Genomic DNA, 22,597 nt, shown 5'->3' with positions numbered 1-22,597 from the left:
ATTTGAGTCAGATCTGCTCATTGATTAAATGGTCTTGGGAGGTCAGAGATAGATTCGGCGGGGGGATGGACCTGGAACACATTGAGAGCCTCCACAGTCAATGTGTACAAAGAGATGAAGGCATGAAGTCAAAAAATCCTAACCCAACTGAACTAAGGAAGAGGCAGGGGAAGAAGACCCTATAATAAAAGGGATACAAGGTTCTAGCTGGCAGGTGCTGGTTCCCTCACATGATGCCAGAAATGTTGTAAACACCTGCAGAACCACTAGGGGAGTATGGGCTGGGGTCACCTGTAGCAGCGGGACTGCTCCATGTGTCTCCATAAAGTTATGGCCGGACAAGGCCAAAGTGTATGGTATAACGTGCCAATTTCTCCGCAATTCCTCCAACAGGTCGCAGGGGTGTTTTGGGAGAATCGTGCAATTCTGTAAGGAGTTAAGTACCATCTAAGTAAGATTTTGTGGGGCAGTTCCCATAGGTTCACGCTTTTAGTCGCCGCATATGTGACGCTGAGTGCCTTTTGCCATTGTTCATGGGTATATCTGTTGTTCAACTCTTTTTCCCATGCTAATATATTGGCAATTTTAGTAAATACGTCCTTTTTATTAAACAGCGTGTAAAGCATGGATATACCTTTGACCTTAGTAGTAGGGTTGGAGTAGAATTGGACTATCTTCCATGGTAGTGATAGTACTACTTTTGGGTTGGAGTTGATGAAGTGGGTTACTTGTAAATAAGTATAATGCTTATATTCAGGTTGGGTATGATTGTGGGTAAGCTTTGCAGTGGTAATGGTAATGCCATTGTATTAGGAGTCATGAGAGGGGGTAGTTATTAGTGTGTTCCAGGCCTGGAGAGAGGCTATTACAGTGGGGGATAGTGAAATACTCCGTGGGTTTTTGTATTGACTCGTGAGTAGGAAGTAATATAAATTATTTCCCTGCATTTGGGAGCATTCTAGTTCTTTCCATCTAGTATTTTTGGTTTGAGGGAACCATGTTTTAAGTTGAGCTAAGATTGAGGATGTATAGTAATCTTTTAACATTACCATTCCTACTCTTCCTGCCTTTCTGGTTGGAACCAGAGAGAGAAGGCACATCTTGTTTTCTTTCCGTGCCATAAGTATTTATTAATCAATGATTGGGCTGCTGCAAAAAAGGAGTTGGGAACAGGAATAAGGTGTGTGTGGAATAGATACATAAATTGGGGTAGGAGAATCATTTTAAAGGCTGCTGGGCGATCTGACCAGGAGAGTTCTGCCTTCGTTAGGTCTTGAAATTTTGTATTAATTTTATCTATGAATTTGGCGTAAGTGGCTTTGTATAGTTCTTCCATTTTCAATGTTAAGGTGATGCCTAGGTATTTTATGCCCCCAGTATCCCAAGTGTAGGGGTAGAATTTTGTAAGCTTCATTTGGACATTTGGAGGGATGTTCAGTCCTAGTATGTAGGATTTGGTCTCATTTACTTTGTAATAGGAAAGATTAGGAAAGGTTAAACATGTTCAGTGTTTGGTGTACCGAAGCCAGGGATTTCTCCACATCTGTGAGCATTAAAATGACATCATCTGCAAACAAGCTGATGGTATGGGATAAGTTGTGAGTCTGAAAACCAGTAATGTAGGGGTGGCTTCGAATGTGACTCACCAGAGGCTCCATCAGTAGGTTAAATATTAATGACAATAATGGACACCCCTGACGAGTCCCATTCGTAATATTAAATCGGGTTGACAGGGCTCCAGAGGTATATACCTGGGCCGAGGGGCATGTGTATAGAGCCATAATTGCTGAGAAGATTGGGCCTGTGAAGCCAAAAGCCGCCAGAGTCTTGGCCAAATATCCCCAGTGTATGCGGTCAAACGCCTTCTCAGCATCCAGTGCTAGAAGCAGAGAAGGCGATCTGCATAGTTTTGCTAGGTGGATGACGTTTATCAGGCGTCTAGTGGCATCTGAGGTCTGGCGACCCCTGGTGAACCCAGATTGGTCTGGATGTTTAATTTCAGGGAGAATATCTAGTAATCGTAAGGCTATGAGTTTTGCATATAGTTTCAGGTCGTTATTAAGAAGTCAAATAGGCCTAAAATTCTGCAGAGTGGATGGGTCTTTCCCTGGCTTGGGTATCATTATTATGAGAGCTTTAAGCATTTCCACGGGGAAAGAGGAAGAGGCAGTAGCAGCATTGTATATGCGGACTAAGTAAGGTGTTAGTATCTGTTTGAAAGTTTTATAATATTCCTCTATGTATCCATCTGGTCCAGGGGATATGTTGAGTGGCAGCGAGTCAATTGCTTTGGTTACTTCTGTAGAGTCAAAGGGTGAGTTTAACATTGTAGCTGTTCTGATGTTAGTTGGGGGAGGGACAATTTGGCTAGAAAGTTTGATATCATCTCAGGATTGGGTTGGTGGGTATGTGGGTCCTTTGGTAGGTTGTATTGGGATTAGTAATATTGGCTGAAAGCATCCGCTATATCTTTAGGCTGGTAGTGTTTGGCTTTGGTAAGAGGATGAATTATAAATGGGATTTTAGTTTTGTGTCTACAGCCACCGATTTGTTGGGCTAAGATTTTCCCCGCTCTGTTGCCACTGGTATAATGAGTAATTTTTAATCGTCTGGAGAACTTTTCAAAGTCCCCCAGAACATGTAGTCTGAGATCATATCGGAGTTATGTCAATTTTTGGGAAGCGGGTGATGAAGGGTTTTGTTTATTTTGGGTTTCTAGTTTGTGAATTTCCTCAGTAAGTTCTTTCAGCTACCTTTGCCTCTGCCTCTTTATTCCTGCCCCTATTTTTATAAAAATACCCCTCATGAACGCTTTGTGGGTGTTCCATAAGGTAAAATGGTCATTTACAGATGTTTCATTGTCAGTAAAGTATTCATTTAAATGTTTTTCCAGTGTCTTTTTGGTGTCCTCTGTTTGTAGGAGAAGTGGGTTTGCTCTCCATATTGAAAAAGCTGCAGAAGATAGGGAGTCTGCAATCGTCAGAGTCACTGACGCATTGGTCTGACCATATGATTGTATTGATCGTTGTCTTGGTTGTTTTCGTTAGAAGACCTTGGTCTACGAGAAAAAGGTCTATGCAGGAGTAGGACCTGTGTGGTGTAGGAAAAAAGGTGAAGTCCCTTTCCCTGGCATGAAAGCAACGCCATGCATCAAATAGACCATTGTGGTGGATTAGATGTAGGAGCGGAGAGCCCACACGTGTTGATAATGCGGTTGAGTCTATGGATTTGTCTGGGACGAGATTAAAATCTCTGCAAATCAGCAAGGATCCTCTTTGTTGAGTGTGTAATTTCCTCAGTAGTTTATTGAGGAAGCAAGTCTGATGGGAGATTGGGGTGTAGATATAGGCAATTGTATATGTAGTGCAGTTGATATCACATAAAATTAGTTATCTTCCTCGTGGGTCTTTAATTTCTTCATGGAGTTGGAATGATACTGTGTCTCCGATTGCAGTGAGGACATCTCGTTTTTTGCAATCTGCACTGGCAGTAAAAATGTAGGGAAAGTTCTTATTGGAACATCTGGGTTGTGCTGTGTTACAGAAATGCGTTTCTTGTGTGCACAGAACATCACTTTTAAATTTTAGGGCTCCATTCAGCATGGATTTCCTTTTAGCTGGATGGTTGAGGCCTCTCGTGTTACGGACCATTTGGCTGGCCAAAGACCAGAGCACATTTTGCGATTCGGCACTGCGTCGCTTTAACTGACAATTGGGCTCACAAACAAACACAAACAAAATTGACATCCTTCCCACAAATAGAGCTTTCTTTTGGTGGTATTTGATCACTTCTGCGGTTTTTATTTTTTTGCTCTATAAACAAAAATAGAGCGACAATTTTGGAAAAAAACGCATTATTTTTTACTTTTTGCTATAATAAATATCCCCAAAAAATATATAAAAAACATTTTTTTCCCTCAGTTTGGGCCGATACGTATTCTACATATTTTTGGTAAAAAAAATCGCAATAAGCTTTTATTGATTGGATTGCACAAAAGTTATAGCGTCTACAAAATAGGGGTTAGTTTTATGGCATTTTTAATAATTTTTTTTTTTTTTTTACTAGAAATGGCGGCGATCTGCGTTTTTTATCGTGACTTTGACATTATGGCGGACACATTGGACAATTTTGACACATTTTTGGGACCATTGTCATTTATACAGCAGTCAGTGCTATAAAATTGCACTGATTACTGTACAAATAACACTGGCAGTAAAGGGGTTAACCACTAGCTGGCTAGGAAGGGGTTAATTGTGTCCTAGGGATGTGTTCTAACTGTTAGGGGGCGTGGCTACGTGTGACACATCACTGATCATAGCTCCCAATCACAGGGAGCTATGATCAGTGACAGTGTCACTAGGCAAAACGGGGAGATGCTTGTTTAGATTAGCATCTCCCCATTTTTCAGCTCCGTGAGATGATCACGGGTATCTCCGCAGACATCGAGTCTGCGGGACCCGCGATCCTTCTCACGGAGCTCGCGGCAGGGTCGCGCGCGTGCCGCTGGCGGCGCACACGCGACCACACGGCGGCAAATTCAAAGGGACCTACCTGTACGCCCATTTGCCCAGCCGTGCCATTCTGCTGGCGTAAATGTACATGCGGCGGTCGGAAAGTGGTTAATAGATAGAAGCGTCACCCCCATGTGGATGGATTGGGTATGATTGACTGGTATGTCTTTCTGCTGAAATGTGAAAAGGGTTCCCCCCCAGTGGTCAAAGTTAGAATTTCTTGTGGAGATATTTTGTGTAATCATGTATCATGGTACTCACATATTGCTGCTTGATCTGTGCTGTACTGTGGTGTTGGAGAACTTTTCCTGTACCTCTGTGATGGATCTTAGCAGTACTTTGGTGAATTCTCCAGCTGGATAGTTGATCCCACGGGCTTTGCTACTTGCTGTGTCTAGGAAGCTTTGTTAGATTGATAAGAATTGCCTGTGGTGAAAAGGAAGGAAGAACAACAATAAAAAAAAAACAAAAGAAGGTCATTTTGAACAACTGGTGTCCACATAACTGGATAGGTTTAACCATTCTGGATTAACTGTCCAAGTCTGTTTAGGGTACTGTGTACCTGGATGCAGTAAATTGATGCTCAGATTTAGAGGGTTAAGTTCGTGTCAGAGAGAGTCTCCCGTTTCCACAGGGACTCAGTTGTCACATTCTCTGCTTATCAGGCTTATGCCTGTTTCTTGGAGTTTTTAGCAGTAACCATTCTCCGTTCTGCTTCCACTGGTGGAACATTTCTAGGGAAGTTTTGATTGCTGATAGGCTCAGGGATGATATGACATTCTTTCAGTATGGATAGGCCTTTTTCCAAGGAGTACACTATGTAAGTATTCCCTTCCTTATTAATGGTGAGTTTTGTTGGGTACCCCCACCTGTAGTTTAGCTTGTGGTTTTGAAGTGCTTTAGTAATAGTGGTAAGGCTCTTTCTTTTTTGGAGAGTATATTGAGATAAGTCTGCATAAAATTGTAGATTTTGGTACTGTGGCGGGATGTGATCTCTGGTGCGCATTACAGCCATCAAATTTTCTTTGGCGTGGTAGAAATGCAAGCGCAAAATCACATCTCTTGGTGTGTGATCAGGGAGGTAGGCTGGTTTGGGTAGGCGATGTATCCTGTCTATGGTGACATCAAGCTCAGTTAGTTCAGGGAGGATGTCTTTGAATAAAGTTATAGCGTAAGGCCGCAAGTCTCCCTGTTGGATGGATTTAAGGATACTTCTGATTTTCATATTGTTCCTCCTGCTTCTGTCTTCCATATCTGCCATTTTTTATTTAAAACACTCCATCTCCTCCTCTTTCCCATCCTGGGCATCAATTAGGTCATTTATTGTGGATGCAAACTCTCTTTCAATGTGGTCTACCCTGGATTCTACCACTTGTATATCTTTATGGAATTTTTGCATACAGGACATTATGTCAGCCTGAAGTGTGCTCCACAGTGATAACAGCATATCTTTCAATACAGTGTCCATCACAGGCTGATTCATAGTGGGGAATTCTTCAATTCTATTAGGAATCTATCTGGTTGTCATGAATTGGTAAGACCAGACTGTGTGGATTGCACAGAGAGAACCAAAAACGCATATAAGTGAATAATTAAGTTTATTTAAGGATACGTGATAACAATATATAAACACCTCCAATATAAACAATGAACAACCAACCAAACAGTAACCCACAAACAACAATAACTATATACAATATAAGGGAAGAACCGCAATCTTAAATTTAGCCAGGCCAGGGTCGTTCACATGAGATCAGTAGATAAACAAGGGCAGTTCCAGAATCACAAACATAAGGCAGGCCGGGGTCATACACAGGGAATCAGCAGATGGGGAAGGTGCAAAGGGATTAGGCTACAGGGCAGGGATGCAAGGTAACAGGAGAGACAGGATCAGATGCACAGGGTAACAGGATAAGGTACACAGGTTACAGGTTGCAGAATCAGGTTCACAGGTCGCAGGTACGGATCAGGGCACAAGGAAGATACCAGGGCGATGAGAGCAATCATCAGCTGGGTATTTATATGAATGCCTGTAATCAGCCTCAAGTGACACCTGAACGCAGGAGGTGCTGTCTGCTCAACAGTGCCGGGAAACACTCGCTGGTGGACACCAGTATTACAGCCAAAGGATCCAACAGTGCCACCAACAGGTGAATCCCTCTACTACAGATCCAGAGTGTTGGAAGACACCCGCTGATGGACACTGGTACTGCGATCCAAGAGACCGACAGCGCCACCAACGGACAAACCCTTTCCTGACACTGGTATCCTCCCCAGAATCAATGTCCGTCCCAGCCATCGAGCTGCATCTGGGGCCATCCATCCTAAATTTAGCCTTAGCAGGACTGGCTGATTGAGGTGTGTTAAGGTAGGAGTGGTGGGTCCCGGGAGACCCACTATTTTTGCTGCTGGATGCTGATTTAGGTGATAGGGAGTAATTGCTATTGGCTGGGGTAGAGGATGAGCTGACGCCATCTTGCCTACCTCCTCCCCTGCGTTTCCTCCTCCTTGGCGGCTTTTTCCTCGGCAGCCAATACAGTCGCTTCTCCTCTCAGCAAATCAGGTCTTAAGACCCGATTGGCCGGGAGGAGAATCAGGAAGACAATAGCGAATATTAATTTGCTATTGGCACACAACTGGATGGGCTCAAGGAGCAGTGCTCTGCACCCCAAGCCCACCCATTTTTGAAGCCAGTTAGAGCCTCGGGATCTAATCATGTGCTTCCAAAAAAAAAAACCCCATTGAAATCTATGCGTCCAGCGCCCTGCATGTAGATTAGGGGCCGGGCGCATGGATTAGGGGGGCGGCACCCCTGTGCCCCTTATGGACAGGGCACCATTGATTGCCATAAGTGTTGCATTACGGCATGGCAATAATGTGACTGGGCCTTAAATATTGACTTATTTATGGTGCCTTCTGAACTTCATATCAGACAACACTGGCCAGCGGTACAGGTGAATATGTCAAAAGCTGAGCTACATAATTTTTGTTAAGAGATTATGAAGATAGTCTCTGAAGATAAAAATAGTGGGTGTTTAATATGCACCTAGATTTATATTACACATGTGTCCCTATGTTGTTGCCTACATATATTTTTAATATCTGATGATGACATAAAATAAAACAAACCTCCCCAAAAATTTTCATTTTTTTTACCAGCATCTGACCACTGGCTAATGATTATTGCCCACTTTAGCATTTATCTGTTCTTGCTGTCATCTGGGAATTGCTATTGCACAAACTGCTGCGACACTGAATGAACGAGAAACATGTTTAATTAGGTGTAAAATGCTCTTCCTATCAATGGGCTGTCTCTTTACAACTTGACAGACTCTGCTAAAGAGCTTACCAGTGCAGATTAAGCCTAAAAAATAAACTGTCTTCTCTCCCATCTGTTAAGGAGTTGTCACTCGCCATTCAGCTGCCAGTCTAAACTAAGTTTAAAGACTGTTTTTTTATATTTTGTACAATATTTTTTATCTTTATTCATGCTTAGCCTTCATACAATTTTACCTTCATGGTAAAATAAAAATACATTTATTGTTTTTGTTTCTTCTGTAGCTATAGTGAGAAGAATGCTTAATTTTTTTTGGAAAATACTTTTGGGATTTTTCTTTGCGACGATATTGGAAGGACAGCTACAAACTTTAACAGGTAATGTTCGGATTTATAACAAAAACCTACCTATGGCAAGACATTGCATCGAACATGTTATTCAATTCTATATAAATTACAAAGTTACAGCATTTTATTATCAATTTAAATATTTATTTAGAATTGTTATTTTTTATGTTGCATCATACTACATATTTTGCATTTGCCATGCTGAGTTGAATGTATGTATATTTTCTTTGCCAAAAATAAGTATGTATTTAATATAAATTGTGTTCACACTATTAATGGTAGCACAGTACTTATAGTCTTCATTTTTTGATAGTTCTCAACTATTTTTCACTAACTTGTCATGTAAACCTTTTGTCTTATGAGTCCATAACCTCAATCAGGATGTTGTCTCCAAATGAAGTTAACCTTGCCAGTTGCCATGGTATACTTTCAACAAATTTCTGCATTACTTATGTGAGCTTTACTTGAAAAAAGTTGTTAGATATAAAAGTACAAAATGAAAATATTGAAGTGTCCATTAAAAACTATTTTTTTTTTTACATTCTGACATCTTTTTTTTGCTGTAAAGGACTCATCAAAATAAAATAGGGATATAATATGGAAATCAAATAATTTGTGCTGCCAACATGATAACTGATATAACTATGAAGTTTAAAAAGCCTTTCCAAGCATTAAAACTAAGAGGCCCCTCTTCTACATATTGTTCTCTTATAGTTAGAACGGTGCACCTCTGCATTAATAAAGCTAGTGAGACATGAAACCATTGCTGGTATTGGTAATAGTTGTTTGCATTTGTCTGTTGCATAATGGCAATGATACTATAAACTATAGATCAGTTTGTGTGTGACTTTTGGCGAAAAAAATAAATAAATCAGAAACTGCAATGGCAGAAAGTTTGTAGAGTGGATTGGGTGAGTCTGCAATAATTTTAGGTGCTATATTATTATATAGAAGATTCAAGTGAGTCATTGCTCAATACTAAAAGAGAGGATTTTAATGACAATCATAGATAAATATGTGAAAACGTCTGGTATTTTTAATTTCATATTTACATAAGTTAAAATGTATATGACATTTGGCCAAGAGGAATGACATAATTGTATAATCACAAGGCACATTTGGCCATAAGAACATGGAGCTTACCTGGCTAGAGAATACAACCCTAGAAAGGGAGTAACTTGTGTTGCCCCCGGCAGCTAGGACATCCTGAATCTATTGGTAAACTTGTCCTACAGACCTACAATAACTAAGGAGAGGACGTGATGGTTGGCTGCATATCTATTTTCCACTCATGTAGATTTATATGTTCTCAGTATTAGTAGCTCTCTCACACAGTGCATATAGAGTTTATTTATTTACTTTTAGGTACATTCGTTCTTTAAAGGGCAGCTTTTTGAAGAACTAGAACACAATGATAATAATATTCAGCCAAACCGAACCAAAGAAACATGCTTATGTTATTAATTAAAACTTGACACACTGTGTGAATTCAGAAGAAAGTGGCCAGAAATGCTGAACTCGTATCCCTTTGTCATACAGTCTCTAATAGACTGGTAAAGCATATTTAAAAATTCCTGACTCAGGCTGTTCTATCAATGGACCATTTTCCCTAATATTACACAGTAAAAGAGGGTTTAATAGTGCACATTCATGACAGTTAGTGCAATAAGTAATTTGATTGGTTACTTTCGATTATTTCCAATTAATTCACCTGAGCAACAATCTGGAAATCTGAATTGTTAGGGGAACATGAGGACTAGGTGACCAAACAACTGCAATGGTAATATAACAAGAACATCGAAGGGTCTCTGATAGAACTAATGCATTCTGAAACTTGCTGTACATAACAATTTTGGTCTAGCATTAACCTTTTAAGTAAGTAAAGTTGTATGTTATAAATAATAAATGCTTTAGAGAAGAGTATATTTAATTTAGGAAATAGTATGCAGGAATTTTTAAGCTTGCGCAAGTTTTATATATGTCTGCAACAGAATGTTGACCATTCTGACAATCTGACAAGTGATAATTGACATATTAAAGCATTTTTTTCCTCCGTTTGCACATTCATCTTCTATTTGATTTAGTATTAAAGCAAAGCTGTCAGAAAGGAAATATGAGTGCTTCCCCTGCTGACATTTTTTAAAACTGAGCTCCAGGCAAACAGCTAAATACACAATGGAAGACATGTAAAGAGCTGATTTGCCTGCCAAATAATTTGTCGTCCTGTCCATTAACTTTAAATTTACACAGCTCTTCCATACAGCACATCTCTATCTAATAGGACAGGAGACTTGATTTGTTTTTCTCTACTGCTGTTAAGTAGCCTCAAGTTGCCCTCAACCCCCCCCCCCACCACCACCGCTTGTGACTAGACAGTGAAAGCAGAAGCAGCTGACTGATGAGCTCATCCCTCTATCACACAGCTCTCTCCTCCTACCAGCACGTTCAGCACGTTCCATCAACACATAAACATGTGACTGTTTGAGCTTCCTTTTTCAGTCTAAGCTCTGCTGTAAAATGAACAGCAAGAAACCGATACTGGGTCAAATTCAGGTGCTTTACATTGCTTGCATTTACAAAATACATTTAATAATGTAGTGACCAACACAGGGCTGCATTCATTTATGTCTTCTATACCTGCCTGTTCGGACCTAACGTCATACTACAAACCTAGCTATTCCCCTCTTCCCTGATATTCTATAACCTAAGCCAACACTAAGACTGCCAGGATGTGCAGAAATACTTATAATTGTGTTACTGGTGGTTCACTGCTCCAAGGCCTGAGCCACAACTGGGGTAAGATAAATGAGCTGGCAGAAGCACTGAATGGAAGATCAGGCAAAGGCAGGGAATGAATGCCTCTGCCGACACACAAACCTAAGTTTCAGATCTGACCCAGAAGCAGCAATCCACTAGTAAGCAGACAATCGAAGCTCCTAAAATGTATTTCTGCAGCTCCCGTGGCTGTTAATGCCTGGATTGGAGGTCAGCATGGGGAAGGGAAATAGCTACGGTATATTTGCAATTTGACTTTAGATCCGCTTTAAAGGTGCAAGACTGTCATGCTCATTCTTCCTTCATTGCTGAGTAATGGTCAGGAGCTTAGAAAGTAGGGAAGCTTTGATCAGAAATACAACACCAAGTCAGTAGTATCACCTCTGAAATCTTTAGGATGGCATTAGACCCATGCTTCCCGTAATCCATACAATATCCCAGGTTCTTAAATCATTTCTATAGATGTTACAAGCTTTTTTTTTTTATTGTACAACATGCTTCCCATGAAAATATATAACCATTTTTACAAATATTTAAAAATATGTCCTGTGGTAGAGCAAGTGGTAATGCAAATTTTATTTCTCTACCAGTACTGGTAAATATTGGCCGTATTGTATATTATTTTTTCATGTAAGCTTTACTTTAGTTTGGAGGAGCTCATGATTTCTATTTTTTGTCCCATCTTGTTGCAGATTCGGGAACACTTTCTGATGGTATTGTATATAGAGGACTTACAGACGTGCAGCATGGGCTGGAAGAAGGGAGTGGATTATTGCCAGAAAGCAATCCACCTATTGCTGAATCAGTCAGCCAACACTACAGGGGTTTCCTGAAGAGAAAAAAGAGGGCCATTTTATTTCCTAGTGGAGTGAAAGTATGCCCTGAAGAAACATTTGATCAGGCCCTTGTCAATCATATGAAATTTTTTAAGCTTAGAGGTAAGCTACTAGTATTCAATACAACAGAGATGTACTTAATCAAATGCCATTTTATAAAGACAGTTATAAAAAAAAAAAGCATTTCAAGTAAGTACGTTTATTATAGTTCTGCGGTGAAATAGATTGTGTTTCAGGCAGGTTTCCAAAGCTCTAATGTATTAGTGACAGATAGCATTAATCAGCACTACGGGGATCTTTAGGGAGATTAATTCTGATGATGGACTCTGTATTAGCCATATCCCTGCTGTGGTTAGCTCCCATAAATAGCACCTGACACTGTCTAAACCAAATACTACTACTAAATATTTACGTAATTGTCATACATGTCAGACAGTTATACACGCGTAATACGTAATTAGAAAAAAAGTCAGTCTGTGGTATTTCACTGAATGTCAGCAATAACTGTCTACTGTAACACACTTAAATTGTCAAGTTTTTTTTATAGCATATTCTTTCCACAACAAAAAAGCACATGTGATATAATACAGTCTTTACAAAAATGTTTAAATATAATGGAAGGGACAAACATCCTGGTGTTAATAAGTTCTAGGTTTTGCTAGAAATTAGGTCAATCCTTACAGTGTTTCTGTGTTGATGACACAAGGTTAGCACGTGGCTTCCTGGAATTGTCAGTGTGGATGAAAGTTTTATTATTGAATAGAACTCTAAAGAGAGGGGTGAACAAAAAAAAAGGATAAAGCAAAAAGGGGGAATTTTTGTTTGTTTATGGGAGGTGGAGGTATGGCAAGGAAGAAAGGGGAAAAAGTGAGAAGGAAAAATAGGTAACCCCAGGAAAGAGCTTCCCTCTGATTGTCCCTTGCCTGAGGGCTAGTCAGCAGAAATGTAAGCCAGGAGTTTCTTTGAATATCTGATTAAGTTCCACTATTTTGCTCAGGATGTGTTGCAAAAAGGTTTTCCTGTGTGAAACTGAAATAATTCCAGTAAAACCAGGTGCAAATAAATTTGTCTTCCCTACGAGTCAGTGGCAGTAAGATCTTCCATATGATTGATCTCATTAACTACTGAAATCCACAGGCCTAAAGAAGGAGGTTCAGTAATCTTCTACTTCAGTGGTATGCACGATCTCGCTTTGTTGATAAGGTGAATGAGCAGAGATTTTTTTGTGCTGGGCCTTGGGTAGCACAGTCATGTAAAGGAAAAGGGCCACGGGGTCGTCCCTGAGTACTATTCCTGTGAGTTTAGTTATGTGATTAATCTTTCGATTTCTACCAAAAATGAATGCAGAAGTAGACATTTCCAACGTGTAGTAGAGTTCCCCTAGAGCTGTTGTTGGAGAGAAGGTAACAAACCCATCAGTGGTTCATACTGGTAGAGGTACCCATTGGAATGGGTATTATGGTATGTCTAGGGATGAATTGAAGTCATTGTATTTTATGAACGTCAAGATACTTTATTTAACAAAAGACATGTTTTGTGGCTTGAACTGGCCACTTCCTCAGTTTAAAGGTGACACACAGATGTCCGTAGATACAATTACAGCAAGGATGACATCTGTGTTTCACCTTTATACTGAGGAAGTGGCCAGCTCAAGTTACAAAATACATCTTTGGTGAAATAAAGTAACTCAATGTTTGTAAAATACGATGACTTCAATTCATCTCTAGACACACCATAATACACATGCCAATGGGCAGCTCTGCTGTACATCACCCTCCCAAAAGCTGATTGGCAACCTTCCATGGGCACAAGTGGAGAATACCCCAGTCTCTGCCCAGAATAGTGTTAGTCACTCTTGATATAGTAACATAACCATAAAACGCTACAGCGCTAACACTGTGCCTGTCCTGTAGTTGTAAGTTGTCATATAACAGATGATAGATATAAAAGACCTATTACAAGATTCTTATTCCTGAAGGTATATGAAACTGTGCCCGTCCTGTAGTTGTAAGTTGTCATATAACAGATGATAGATATAAAAGACCTATTACAAGATTCTTATTCCTGGAGGTATATGAATAAAATGTCAAGTTGTGGAGAATGGCTGACACTATGGTGCTGGCAAGGCTGCTTTCAGTTGTGGGCTTGGAATCCACAAACTGGGGGAGAAGTGGTAGAGAATGGCTGACACTATGGTGCTGGCAAGGCTGCTTTCAGTTGTGGGCTTGGAATCCACAAACTGTAATGAAAAAGGGGAAGGGAAAAAAAAGTGCCAAACCAGCATAGTGTAGCACAATTTATTAAGTAAAATACAATATAAAACAAATGACACTCACAGGAGGGTGAAAGGGAGAGAGAGGATGACAGGTCACAGTGTTTTTGTAGTCCATAGTAAGCTGGGAGTTGTGTGATTGTCCATTCATCAGGCTGATGAAGGAGGTGTGGCTAGCTTCCGAAATGCGTTCCTATTGACTCACGCAGCGGATTGACTGACAGCTCCTCTTACTACTTCTGCTGGACACAGTGTCTCTGATCTCTGGATACACCATCATGGCCACACAAGGTAGCCCAATGCTGGTCTCCCTGCACAGATTCCAGGCTCATCCCGTTCCCTCCACGCTTACTACTGGACTATATATCCACTGCGGCCTGTCATCCTCTCTCTCCCCTCACCCACTTGTGAGTTCCGTTTGTTTTATATTGTATTTTACTTAGTAAATTGTGCTACACTATGCCAGTTTGGCAGTTTCTTCCCTTCCCCTTAGTCACTATTGATGCCAAGGGGGCCCCTGTCCTAGGTCTCAGTCGGGACTTCAAGCTGATCTCCAGCTTTAGTTTCAATTTAAATAGTTTGTTTGGGCCAAGCTGGCTCAAAGGAACTTGTTCCTTCACTAACATGTGTGGCCCGCTGGGTAGGCTGTATTAACTGTTTGTAGTTGAGGCTACATACGGTATACAACACTGTAGTGCTCTGGGTACAAGACTAGACCTTCCTGCCTCACACCCAGAACAAAATAGTGTCTGTTTGAGCAGTGCTCAGCCATTCATAACAGTTTTGTATTCTATCAATAAATACAAAACTCCCTCTGATTAGCTGAGTCAGAGATTCTGACATCAAAATTGGTAATGTCTAATCTTTATGACTTGCCAGTGCTTTAACTGGGGATCTGTCAAGTTTCTTAGGTCTGATATTGAGATCCAGCCGACTGTTCCCTGACATATTTGAAATGAAATCTGTTAATGAGCAAAAGGGGTTTAAATAGGGACCCTGTACACTTGTTGGAAAGGCTGAAATACCTCATACAGGAGTCATTGCAGATGGCTGATTGCCTGATGCTATAATACCTTGAGTTTAAAGGATAGTGGATAATGTGGCCCCTATAAACATGTGATGTTTGGCCAAAGTAGGGATATTCTTCTTTAGCCAGGGTAGCACAGACAGGGGGACTGCAAGTGCATCTTGTTCCAGATCTATAACTATTTTTCCATCGTGTAACATCTTGTCTGATGGTTGTGAGTAGAGGAAAGGAAGTTCATCATGAATGTGTCTAAAAAAAATGAAGTTAACTGCACCCCCCAATATTTAATGTCACTAAAGGCCCATTTGAAGGGAAAGGTATTTTCTTATTTTGAGCATAAACTGGAGTTTAACTTAGTGACCACAAATGAACTTCTAACGTTTAGAAGAGATGGGTCATGGATGAAGTTTTGTCATGGTATCTTTATTTTGACGAGGAGGTTACAGTGCTATAGTGGCTTTTTGCTGTCTGGACTTAGTTGCGTATGAGAACTTTTTGCGTGTGAGAGTATGGTGCAGTCCTTTAGGGGTTTTGAATAGAGAATAGCACCCGACTGGGACTATGTGAACAGTGCTCTGCCCATGAAGGGCAAAGCAACAAGTTTACTTTATTCCTGGCCCCAACACTTGCTTACACGAATTTTCATTTTGCTCCCATTCTGACTTGTTTGATTGGGGAGGAAATTAAAAAAAAGCCATGTGCAAGCTCTAAATTGTGTTGTGGAGCTTGCAAATGGCTGAAGACTGTCTTGCCTTGCCCATGTCACAGTGTTGGGTGCCTGTGTAGCTGCTCACCAAGCACCAGTGTTGAACTCCAGGCAAAGATCTTAAAGTGGATGTAAACCCTCACATATACCCAGGTGACCCAAGTGAATAGCCTCAGATAATTCACAGAGATGAAACAAATCTCCCTATGTAAGTTTAATATGTACAGTTGTGCGAAAAAGTATTTGCCCCTTTCTGGTTTTTTTATTTTTTTTCATACTTGTCACACTTAAATGACTCAGATCATCAAAAAATTTTAATAGTACACAAAGATAACCCGACTAAATACAAAATGCAGTTTTTAAATGATGGTTTCATTTATTAAGGTAAAAAAGCTGTCCAAACCTGCCTGGCTTCATGTGAAAAAGTAATTCCCCCCTAAACCTAATAACTGGTTGTGCCACCCTTGGCGGCAACAACTGTAATCAAGCATTTGCGTTAACTGGCATTGAGTCTTTTACATGACTGTGGAGAAATTTTGGCCCACTCTTCTTTGCAGAATTGTTTTAATTTGGCCACATTGGAGGGGTTTCGAGCATGAACAGCCTGTTTAAGGTCATGCCTCAACATCTCAACTGAATTTAAGTCCAGACTTTGACTAGGCCACTCCAAAACCTTCATTTTGTTTTGTTTGAGTCATTCGGGGGTAGACTTGCTGGTGTGTTTCAGATCATTGTCCTGCATAACCCAAGTGTGCTTGAGCTTGAGGTTCAGGAACTGATGGCCTGACATTCTCCTTCAGGATTTTCTGGTAGAGCGCAGAATTCATGGTTCCATCAATTATGGTAAGTCTTCCAGGTTCTGAAGCAATACAGCCCCAGACCATCATGCTACCACCACCAAGTCTGACTGTTGGTATGATGTTCTTGTTATGAAATACTGTATTAGTTTTATGCCAGATGTAACAGGACGCATACCTTCCAAAAAGTTAAATTTTTGTCTGATCAGTCCACAGAATATTTGCCTAAAAGTCTTGGGGATAATCAAGATTTTTTTTGTTAAATGTGAGATGAGCCTTTTTAGTCAGCAGTGGCTTTGGCCTTGGAACTCTCCCATGAATGCCATTTTTGCCCAGTCTCTTTTTTATTGTTGAATCATGAACACTGATCTTACCTGAGGCAAGTGAGGCCTGCAGTTCTTTAGATGTTGTTCTGGGCTCTTTTATGACCTCCTGGATGAGTCGTTCTCCACTCCTGGGAAGGTTCACCACTGTTCCAAGTTATCTCCATTTGTGGATAATGGCTCTCCCTCTTGTTCACTGGAGTTCCAAAACCTTAGGAATGGCTTTGAAACCCTTCATAGACTGATAGATGTACATTACTTTGTTTCTAATCTGTTTTTGAATTTTTTTAGATTGTGGCACGATGTGTGGCTTTTTGTGATCTTTTAGTGTGCTTCACTTTGTCAGATATTAATCAGGCCTGGGTGTGGCAAGTGAAATTTAACTCAGCTTTCCAAAAAATTGTGGTTAATCACAGTTTATTCATAATTCAGCATGGGAGGGGGCAATTACTTTTTCACATAGGGCCAGGCAGGTTTGAACAGCTTTTTTCCCTTAATAAATGAAATAATAATTTAAAAACTACATCTTGGATTTACTTGGTTAACTTTGTGTAAAATTAAAATTAGTTTGAAGATCTGAATCAAGTGTGAGAAATAAACAAAAAAACAAAAAATCAGGAAGGGGCACATACTTTTTCACACAACTGTATATCTGCTGTCTTCAGCTGTATAGATCCTTTAGAAAGTGCTCTTCGTGTTACAGATTTTCTCTTCCTGTTTACCACTGGGAGTGGATTACTGGCATACAGCCAAGACACTTGATTGGAGGAAAGGCACACAACCCTACTCCACATTGGCAAAAGAAGAAAGGAATGTGCAGAGCTGTGCTCTGAGACAACAAGCTTTCTGCTGATCTATTTATAGCAACCTCCTATGACACACACTTCAGTCTGCCATCTCAGAGAACTTGTCAAAAGCTATCGGGCTGATAACAGGGGAATTGATTAGGAGAAAGCTACGGGACATAGTGCTTTGAAGAGAGATAAGAAAACAGTACAGATATATGTGCCCAGCTCAAATTTCATGAATCAGATTTACATCCACTTTAATACACAGTTGAAGTACATATATGGAAGCTATTGTATTTTTGTATTTCTATCCATCCACAGTTCTGCCACACAGCATATCGAGGCTGCTAACTTGACTTTTCTCTGCTGCAATTAAGAACTACAGTTAAGAAATACAATTAGGTCACATACACTGAGAAAAGGAGTTCAAAGTAAAGAGAGAAAAAATATTATGGCTGACATAAAAAAGTAAAGAAAGGAGTTTGTAAGTGGAAGAAATGAAGCCTGGAGTTTGTATAGAGGCAGGTCTAGGTCAGTGGTTCCCAAGCTCAGTCCTCAAGTATCCCCAACAGGACAATTTGTGAGTGTTTCCCTTAGATAACAAAGCTGTCAAGAATACAAAGCCATTGGCATTAATATAAAGCACCTGTGGAAGCCGAAGGAAATCCTGAAATCATGTTGGGGTACTTGAGGTCCACAGTTGGGTATCACTGGTCTAGGGGCTGGGAATAAATGATAACATTAGAACGGCTTTATCATCATGCTAAGGTTGAGAATACTCCACCTAAGGTTGATATGTTATCAAAAATGATCCCTGACCATTGTATATGTGAGCCTCTTTTTATTTCATTGAATTTTAAAGTGTCTGTTTTGCAGGGTGATTGTTTATAATCTGTAAATATATGTATAATTAAGATCCTTTCCTTCTGGGGTATAAGAAGCGTGTTATTTGATCTACTCTTGTTTTAAATGTTCTTTTATCATACAATTTCAAGATTGTTTAACGCACAGCGTCTCTAAGAGTTCATTAAGTATTTTGTTATGTTAGCACTGAGGGGTTACTTTTGGAAGATTTGACGTCTGTATCTCCATGGGAGGAGTGTCGGCTGCTGATTTGTTTATGTTTCTACGAATCTGGCTGGGTTAGAGTCTTTTGTTGTCATGAAGGTGGCAGCCTTAGTAACATCTACTGTACTGTATGTTTCCACCGAGGCGGTGACAAATCCAAACATAATGATAAGAAGCACATCACCAGCTCTGTACCCCTGAAGAGGTTGGAAGATGCAACGTGTAGGGCAGAGCCACATGTGATGCAAACAAACTGGGTGGAGTTGTAGGTGCAGATCCAGCGCACAGACTTGCAAGTGTACAGCTTTTGAGCTTTTATAGATGTCTGCAATATGGAAAGCATTATGTAATGTCTTGTGTTCTACCTCCAAATATAAACGTACCTGGAATGAGTCGTTACCTCTGATCCAATTTTTAACTAGCAATGGGCAATGTGCTATAAAACCTTATTTGCACTATTAGGTCCATGTAAGGAGGTGAGTTCTAGCCCATTTCTGTGTGATGTGGGACACTGAGGTGTTTTTGAAATGGCACTTCAGCACGTATGCATGTGGTTTTGTTGCACAGCAATCTGATGCAAGAACAGATTATAGAGTATTTTTTTTCCGCATTATACGGGCATTGGAAACTGTGACTAGACGTGCTAATGCACTAATTATCTATTTTATTATACTGAAATGAATTTTACTGATGTATTGTTTTCTTTGTTCAGCACTTAAGTTATATGTTTATATTTACACATCTTTTTATATACATTGCATCAGGGGTATTGCTGCATTATTGTATCATTATTTTAGGTGAATAACTCATTAAATGTGTTGTCAGCTATTTAGAGGGTGTATGTGTGTATTAGGAGCATGAAGAATCTCTGTGTGTCTTTTGATTCTTTAGTTTATGTTGTGTTTTGTGTGCTAATAAGTAGTTCTCTGTAAGTGCTCCAGATGTTGGTTCTTTGCAGCTCTACACACCGATCTGTCTTCCAGGATGCTATTGATTTACAATGTCCAGAACAAACCACTTTATCATTAACCAAACAACCAAATGACCAAACCTAACCAAAAGGTGGTCCCCTTGGAACCCCTGAAACACCTTAGCTTTCTGATTTTTTTTTCTCCAAATAAAAATGTTTTTTGGACAATTAAACCTGACTGAGGTTCCCCACCCTATTAAAATCAACAACAAACAAACAATAAAATAAAAATGTGGCCCTGGACTTCATCCAGACCGGCCCAGGGCACAGCACACCAGGGTACAATGCACATCAGGGCACAGGGCACAGCACATCAGACCACATCAGGGTACAGCACATAAGTGTACAGCACATCAGGGTACAGCACAACAGGCCACATCAGGGCACATGGCACATCAGGGTACAGAACACACATCACATCAGGGTACAGGACACATGGCACATCAGGGTACAGGACACATGGCACATCAGGGTACAGGACAGGACACATGGCACATCAGGGTACAGGACACATGGCACATCAGGGTACAGGACAGGACACATGGCACATCAGGGTACAGGACACATGGCACATCAGGACAGGGCACATTAGGGTACAGGACACAGCACATCGGGACAGGGCACATAGCACAGGACAGAGCACATCAGGGCACAGTACATCAGGACAGGGCACATGGCACATCAGGGCACAGTACATCAGGGCACAGGACATTGAGGCACAGCACACCAGGGCATGGTACATAAGGCACATGGCACATCAAAGCACATGGGGCACATCAGGATACATGGGGCACATCAGGGTACATGGGGCACATCAGGGTACATGGGGCGCATCGGGATACATGGGGCACATCAGGGTACATAGGGTGCATCAGGGTACGCGGGGCGCATCAGGATACATGGGGCACATCAGGATACATGGGTCACATTGTTTACTAGGAAGCGTCTGTGATAAGTTCTCTCTCATGTCGCGCTGCTCCCCGGCGGCCCCTCCTCTCTTCTCGTCCATCCCAGATGATGTCACAAGCAAATGGGGATGAGCTAGATACTCCTCATAGACTATCCTGACCTACCACTACATACTGTTACTGACTAACCTGCCACTACATACTGCTCCCTAACTGCCCTACCACTAAATACTGCTTACTGCACCGACCATCCTTCCATTACATACTGCTTACTGACTGCCATACACTTGCATACTGCTCACTGACTGCCCTGTCACTACATACTGCCCTATCCTGACACTACATATTGTTTGCTGACCACCCTGCCTCTACATACTGCTGACTGGCTGACTGCTCCACCACTATATACTGCCCTATCCTGCCACTACATACTGCTCACTGATCACTGTGCCCCTACATACTGCTCATTGGTTGCCCTACAACTATATACTGCTCTCTGCCCTGCCACTACACAATGATCACTGACTACCCGACCACCATATACTGTTCTCTGCCCTGCCACTACATATTGCTCACCGACCACTCTGCAGCTACATACTGCTCACTGACCTCCCAGCCACAATATTCGGCTAAATGACTGCCCGGCCACTACATGCTGCTCACTGAAAGCCTTACCATTACATACTGTTCCCTGACAGCCCTGCTACTACATACTGCTCACTGACTGCCCTGCCACAATCTACTATTCCCTGACAGCCCTGTCACTACATACTTCTCACTGACTGCCTTGCCACAATCTACTGGTTACTGACTGCCCTGCCACTACATACTTAACTGCCCACTGCCTTGAACCTTCCTACTGTTACATACCATACACTCCACAGTGCTGCACTGCCATTTCTTGCTTTCCTGCACTACATACTGCTCATTGTATATTTCTATGTTCTGCTCTACACTGACACTACAGTCACACTAAGAGGGGAAAGGGAGGGCAGACACTTTCTAGTAGGCTGTATGGGGCCTACTCTCTCCACGCCACCCCCTATATACAATGGATAGATTCATCCATAGCATGAATCTATCAGCGACCACCCCCTACTCATGCGGCCCATGAATTACAGCTGCATTTTTTTTAAGCACCTGATTAGAGCCAGAGGCTTCAAAATAGGGTGGGCTCAGGTTGCTGAGTATGCGCTCCGATCCCACCCAGGTGTGTTGCAACAGCGAATGAATATTTGCTGTTGCAACACTGATCCTCCTCCTGGCTAATCAGAAAGCAGGTATGAAACCCGCTACCTGATTGGCCAAAACGTCAGGCAATCCTATTGGACGCCTAGCGCCAGGAGGAGAGGAGATGCACCACGGAAGCTGCTCCAGAAAAGGACACCAGAGCAGCTTCCCCCAAGCCCGCCACGCTTAAGGACAGGGACAGGAAGATGGTTGGGGGGTTTGCTGGGGGTGTTAGTGCTGCGCCGTGGGAGGGGGGTAGGGGCAGTTGTGCTAGTGCTGCTAGACCGGCGGGCCGGGGGTGGGGTTGTTTGTGGCCCAAAAAAACATTACACTGACATTCTAGCACACTAGAAGGTGCTACAATAACAGTTTCAATAAAAACTACCCTGAAATGATTGGCTTATCATAGCTTATTTTTGCCTTGTTGTAGTGCACAATATTGGATATGTGAATATATCACACAGAATGTACCTATTTACTGCCTCCATCAGTTTTTTTTTTGTATTGCTGGCAATAGATACAAGCATTTTGCTGACAATGCACTTAGGAAAGTGACTTACTTCATGAGAGAATTATAGAGGGGAGGTATATCGCTAGCCTCCTTCTAAAAATGCTGGTTGGCTCTCTGTATGTGACTTAAGAACTTTTAATTCTCAGACATGGAACAAACATACTGTAAATGAGTGTCAGAAAAGTGTCAGACTTCCTTATCTCTGCATTTGTTCCAGGTCAGACTCAGACAGCACTGAAGCCAAAAGAGAG

General features: G+C 41.3%; 1 protein-coding gene across 1 annotated transcript in view; it reads left to right on the top strand.

Moving 5' to 3' along the window:
- The first annotated feature begins 7,887 nt into the window (after nucleotides 1–7,887).
- IMPG2 (interphotoreceptor matrix proteoglycan 2) overlaps nucleotides 7,888–22,597 on the top strand; it is a 128,064-nt gene continuing 113,354 nt past the window's right edge. The window contains exons 1-2 of the mRNA XM_073614935.1: nucleotides 7,888–8,165; nucleotides 11,603–11,848. Coding sequence (XP_073471036.1) covers nucleotides 8,087–8,165; nucleotides 11,603–11,848 — 325 coding nt within the window. The 5' untranslated portion in view covers nucleotides 7,888–8,086. The remainder of the gene's footprint in view (nucleotides 8,166–11,602; nucleotides 11,849–22,597) is intronic.

This window comes from Aquarana catesbeiana, linkage group LG02, assembly GCF_042186555.1.
Source record: "Aquarana catesbeiana isolate 2022-GZ linkage group LG02, ASM4218655v1, whole genome shotgun sequence".
NCBI classification, from domain to species: Eukaryota; Metazoa; Chordata; class Amphibia; order Anura; family Ranidae; genus Aquarana; species Aquarana catesbeiana.
Note: the sequence above shows the minus strand (reverse complement) of the source record. Positions and strands in the feature narration are given on the sequence as shown.